This window comes from Oncorhynchus mykiss, chromosome 19, assembly GCF_057628025.1.
Source record: "Oncorhynchus mykiss isolate SJ-2025 chromosome 19, ASM5762802v1, whole genome shotgun sequence".
NCBI classification, from domain to species: domain Eukaryota; kingdom Metazoa; phylum Chordata; class Actinopteri; order Salmoniformes; family Salmonidae; genus Oncorhynchus; species Oncorhynchus mykiss.
This window is the reverse complement of record NC_143040.1, coordinates 2,589,001-2,595,000: the sequence shown is the minus strand read 5'-3', so window position 1 is coordinate 2,595,000 and position 6,000 is coordinate 2,589,001. Positions and strand designations below refer to the sequence as shown.

At 42.8% G+C, this 6,000-nt stretch overlaps 1 protein-coding gene across 5 annotated transcripts in view; it reads right to left on the bottom strand.

The window, feature by feature from the left end:
* The window catches only part of LOC110512934 (calcium/calmodulin-dependent protein kinase type II delta chain), a 68,623-nt gene extending 63,624 nt beyond the window's left edge, over positions 1-4,999 (bottom strand). For 4 of the 5 annotated variants that reach the window (XM_090209818.1, XM_090209820.1, XM_090209819.1 and 1 more), the window contains exon 1: positions 4,285-4,999. In XM_090209818.1, the coding sequence (XP_090065944.1) occupies positions 4,285-4,346 (62 nt within the window). In that variant the 5' untranslated portion in view covers positions 4,347-4,999. The remainder of the gene's footprint in view (positions 1-4,284) is intronic. The other variant, XR_016488712.1, reaches the window with a different exon arrangement.
* Between the last annotated feature and the right edge of the window lie 1,001 nt (positions 5,000-6,000).

Genomic DNA, 6,000 nt, shown 5'->3' with positions numbered 1-6,000 from the left:
TATAAGAGATGGACTATATAAGAGATGGTCTATATAAGAGATGGTCTATATAAGAGATGGACTATATAAGAGATGGTCTATATAAGAGATGGACTACCATAAGAGATGGACTACCATAAGAGATGGACTATATAAGAGATGGACTATATAAGAGATGGACTATATAAGAGATGGACTATATAAGAGATGGACTACCATAAGAGATGGACTATATAAGAGCGGGGGGGCGGCAGGGTAGCCTAGTGGTTAGAGTGTTGGACTAGTAACCGGAAGGTTGTGAGTTCAAACCCCCGAGCTGACAAGGTACAAATCTGTCGTTCTGCCCCTGAACAGGCAGTTAACCCACTGTTCCCAGGCCGTCATTGAAAATAAGAATTTGTTCTTAACTGACTTGCCTGGTTAAATAAAGGTTAAATAAAAAAATAAAAAAAAAAGATGGACTATATAAGAGATGGACTATATAAGAGATGGTCTATATAAGAGATGGTCTATATAAGAGATGGTCTATATAAGAGATGGACTATATAAGAGATGGTCTATATAAGAGATGGACTATATAAGAGATGGACTACCATAAGAGATGGACTATATAAGAGATGGACTATATAAGAGATGGTCTATATAAGAGATGGTCTATATAAGAGATGGTCTATATAAGAGATGGACTATATAAGAGATGGTCTATATAAGAGATGGTCTATATAAGAGATGGTCTATATAAGAGATGGTCTATATAAGAGATGGACTATATAAGAGATGGACTATATAAGAGATGGACTATATAAGAGATGGACTATATAAGAGATGGACTATATAAGAGATGGACCACCATAAGAGATGGACTATATAAGAGATGGACTATATAAGAGATGGTCTATATAAGAGATGGACTATATAAGAGATGGACTATATAAGAGATGGACTATATAAGAGATGGTCTATATAAGAGCTGGACTATATAAGAGATGGGCAACCATAAGAGATGGACTATATAAGAGATGGACTATATAAGAGATAAGAGATGGACTATATAAGAGATGGACTATATAAGAGATGGACTATATAAGAGATGGACTATATAAGAGATGGACTATATAAGAGATGGTCTATATAAGAGATGGTCTATATAAGAGATGGACTATATAAGAGATGGACTATATAAGACATGGTCTATATAAGAGATGGACTATATAAGAGATGGGCAACCATAAGAGATGGGCAACCATAAGAGATGGACTATATAAGAGATAAGAGATGAACTATATAAGAGATGGACTATATAAGAGATGGACTATATAAGAGATGGACTATATAAGAGATGGACTATATAAGAGATGGACTATATAAGAGATGGACCACCATCAGGAAGTGTAAATAAATATAAACTATAGAGAGGATGAGGGAATAATATATATTGACAAGGCCAGGTCAACTATGATAGGCTGTAGGAAGGCTAGACAAGGCCAGCTCAACTGTGATAGGCTATAGGAAGGCTAGACAAGGCCAGGTCAACTATGATAGGCTGTAGGAAGGCTAGACAAGGCCAAGTCAACTATGATAGGCTATAGGAATGCTTGACAAGGCCAGGTCAACTATGATAGGCTATAGGAAGGCTAGACAAGGCCAGGTTACCTATGACAGGCTATAGGAATGGTTGACAAGGCCAGGTCAACTATGATAGGCTATAGGAATGCTTGACAAGGCCAGGTCAACTATGATAGGCTATAGGAATGCTTGACAAGGCCAGGTCAACTATGGTAGGCTGTATGGTAGGCTATAGGAAGGCTAGACAAGGCCAGGTCAACTATGATAGGCTATAGGAAGGCTAGACAAGGCCAAGTCAACTATGATAGGCTATAGGAATGCTTGACAAGGCCAGGTCAACTATGATAGGCTATAGGAAGGCTAGACAAGGCCAGGTCAACTATGATAGGCTGTAGGAAGGCTAGACAAGGCCAGGTCAACTATGATAGGCTGTAGGAAGGCTAGACAAGGCCAGGTCAACTATGATAGGCTGTAGGAATGGTTGACAAGGCCAGGTCAACTATGATAGGCTGTAGGAAGGCTAGACAAGGCCAGGTCAACTATGATAGGCTATAGGAATGGTTGACAAGGCCAGGTCAACTATGATAGGCTATAGGAAGGCTAGACAAGGCCAGGTCAACTATGATAGGCTATAGGAATGGTTGACAAGGCCAGGTCAACTATGATAGGCTGTAGGAAGGCTAGACAAGGCCAAGTCAACTATGATAGGCTATAGGAAGGCTAGACAAGGCCAGGTCAACTATGATAGGCTGTAGGAATGGTTGACAAGGCCAGGTCAACTATGATAGGCTGTAGGAATGGTTGACAAGGGCAGGTCAACTATGATAGGCTATAGGAAGGCTAGACAAGGCCAGGTCAACTATGATAGGCTGTAGGAAGGCTAGACAAGGCCAAGTCAACTATGATAGGCTATAGGAAGGCTAGACAAGGCCAGGTCAACTATGATAGGCTGTAGGAATGGTTGACAAGGCCAGGTCAACTATGATAGGCTGTAGGAAGGCTAGACAAGGCCAGGTCAACTATGATAGGCTGTAGGAAGGCTAGACAAGGCCAAGTCAACTATGATAGGCTATAGGAATGGTTGACAAGGCCAGGTCAACTATGATAGGCTGTAGGAATGGTTGACAAGGCCAGGTCAACTATGATAGGCTGTAGGAAGGCTAGACAAGGCCAGGTCAACTATGATAGGCTATAGGAAGGCTAGACAAGGCCAGGTCAACTATGATAGGCTATAGGAAGGCTAGACAAGGCCAGGTCAACTATGATAGGCTGTAGGAATGGTTGACAAGGCCAGGTCAACTATGATAGGCTATAGGAAGGCTAGACAAGGCCAGGTCAACTATGATAGGCTATAGGAAGGCTAGACAAGGCCAGGTCAACTATGATAGGCTATAGGAAGGCTAGACAAGGCCAGGTCAACTATGATAGGCTGTAGGAAGGCTAGACAAGGCCAGGTCAACTATGATAGGCTATAGGAATGGTTGACAAGGCCAGGTCAACTATGATAGGCTATAGGAAGGCTAGACAAGGCCAGGTCAACTATGATAGGCTGTAGGAATGCTTGACAAGGCCAGGTCAACTATGATAGGCTATAGGAAGGCTAGACAAGGCCAGGTCAACTATGATAGGCTGTAGGAATGCTTGACAAGGCCAGGTCAACTATGATAGGCTATAGGAATGCTTGACAAGGCCAGGTCAACTATGATAGGCTATAGGAAGGCTAGACAAGGCCAGGTCAACTATGATAGGCTGTAGGAATGGTTGACAAGGCCAGGTCAACTATGATAGGCTATAGGAAGGCTAGACAAGGCCAGGTCAACTATGATAGGCTATAGGAAGGCTAGACAAGGCCAGGTCAACTATGATAGGCTATAGGAATGGTTGACAAGGCCAGGTCAACTATGATAGGCTATAGGAATGGTTGACAAGGCCAGGTCAACTATGATAGGCTATAGGAATGCTTGACAAGGCCAGGTCAACTATGATAGGCTGTAGGAATGGTTGACAAGGCCAGGTCAACTATGATAGGCTATAGGAATGCTTGACAAGGCCAGGTCAACTATGATAGGCTATAGGAATGCTTGACAAGGCCAGGTCAACTATGATAGGCTATAGTAAGGCTAGACAAGGCCAGGTCAACTATGATAGGCTATAGGAAGGCTAGACAAGGCCAGGTCAACTATGATAGGCTATAGGAATGGTTGACAAGGCCAGGTCAACTATGATAGGCTATAGGAAGGCTAGACAAGGCCAGGTCAACTATGATAGGCTATAGGAATGCTTGACAAGGCCAGGTCAACTATGATAGGCTATAGTAATGGTTGACAAGGCCAGGTCAACTATGATAGGCTATAGGAAGGCTAGACAAGGCCAGGTCAACTATGATAGGCTATAGGAATGCTTGACAAGGCCAGGTCAACTGTGATAGGCTATAGGAAGGCTTGACATTTTGATCCAATCCCGTATCCCGTATCCAGAGAGCTATGAAAAAATAATTTTGTCGGTCTATGTAGCCTATTCACATATGAACCGAAGGTCGCGTGCACACGCGCGCACACACACTCACACACACAGTGCCCTATCCACGTCCTAAACGAAGGTAGGAGCAGCAGCATAACCTGGCTATTACATGATAACAAGAAGGACACTGCTACTGGATAACAAATAACATCAATGACAATCCAAACATGCACGAGACAATCCAAACATGCACGAGACAATCCAAACATGCACGCTTACTTCCCCAGCTCCTCGAAAAGCTGGAATTCATCGGTGAATCTCGTGCAAATCGTTAGCGCCATCCTGAAAGCGACGGCAGTGTAGCAGACCGTAGACGCGATAGAGATGGATGTAATGCGCCCACTAGATCCACACTAGCGTTGTCGTTGACTTCACCACCAGCTCTTTACCGCACGAATGAATAGATAGAAAGCTGGAAGAAAAAAAACAGCGCAGAACAAGGCGAATCATACAGCGATGGCTTCTGTACAACAGCCCTGGCTCGACTGAAGAGAAGAAGAACGCTCTGCCGCAGCGACAGAACGGAAGACGCACCACTAGTCCAGTCACCAAACGCTGTCTGCCGCGAAGGACGATTGTTAAACCTAAATCCCCCTTTTTTTTGCAACGACAACAGCGTTATTGGGAGGATTTAGGGCAGTGGATCTGGTGTATGCAGCTCACAGAGCGGAGACACTGCATTTTGTCTGCATTTCTAGCTGTCTGTCCGTCTATAGCGCGTCCCCTCGTTTTGCCACTGAGGTGTGCGTGTGTGGTCGTCACTAGTTACCACAGCCACAAAGTCTAATTATGGCTAAACCCGCATATATCTACAATTTATCTTCTTAAAATTTGATTTATAACCTAACCCTAACCTCAACCCTAACCAAAACCACACTGCCAATCTTGACTTTGTGGCTGTGGTATATTGACAACCCCTCCCACAGGCTCTGCGATCAGCCCCTCTACCCACGTCATCCTTATACTTAAAATACTATCTATCGCCTTCAATAATAATAATAATAGTGACGATGGTGACGATAGTGATAACACGTTATTATATTAAGACATAATACATCGTGAATAAACTGTTATTATTCATCTATGATCATATCTGATTGGTGCGGCAGGTAGCCTAGTGTTTAGAACGTTTGACTAGTGACTCAAAAGTTGCTAGAGCGGATCCCCGGAACAGACAAGGTAAAAAAATCTGTCGTTCTAAACAGGGCAGTTAGGCCGTCGTTGTACATAAGAATTTGTTCTTAACTGGCTTGCCGAGTTAAATAAAGTTTAAATAAATACAATACATAATCAATAAACTGTTATTTGTGTGTTTAATGGTTCTTCTATTCTTGTGGGGGATCTTAATGTCCCAACAAGGAAATGTGTCCTTCATGGGGACATTTCCCACATCCCCCATGAGGACATTTCCCACATCCCCCTTGAGGACATTTCCCACATCCCCCTTGAGGACATTTCCCACATCCCCCTTGAGGACATTTCCCACATCCCCCTTGAGGACATTTCCCACATCCCCCATGAGGACATTTCCCACATCCCCCTTGAGGACAAATGCTGTTTTAAACAAAAGGGTTAGGTTTAGAGTTACGTTTAGGGTAAGAGGTTAGGTTTAGAGTTAAGTTTAGGGTAAGAAGTTAGGTTTAGAGTTAAGTTTAGGGTAAGAGGTTAGTTTTAGAGTTAAGTTTAGGGTAAGAGGTTAGGTTTAGAGTTAAGTTTAGGGTAAGAAGTTAGGTTTAGAGTTAAGTTTAGGGTAAGAGGTTAGGTTTAGAGTTAAGTTTAGGGTAACAGGTTAGGTTTAGACTTAGGTTTATAATTAGGGTAAGAGGTTAGGTTTAGCGTTACGTTTATAATTAGGGTTATGGGTAAATGGTTCAAATCTGTCGTTCTGCCCCTGAAAAAAAGCAGTTAACCCACTGTTATTAGGCACGTCATTGT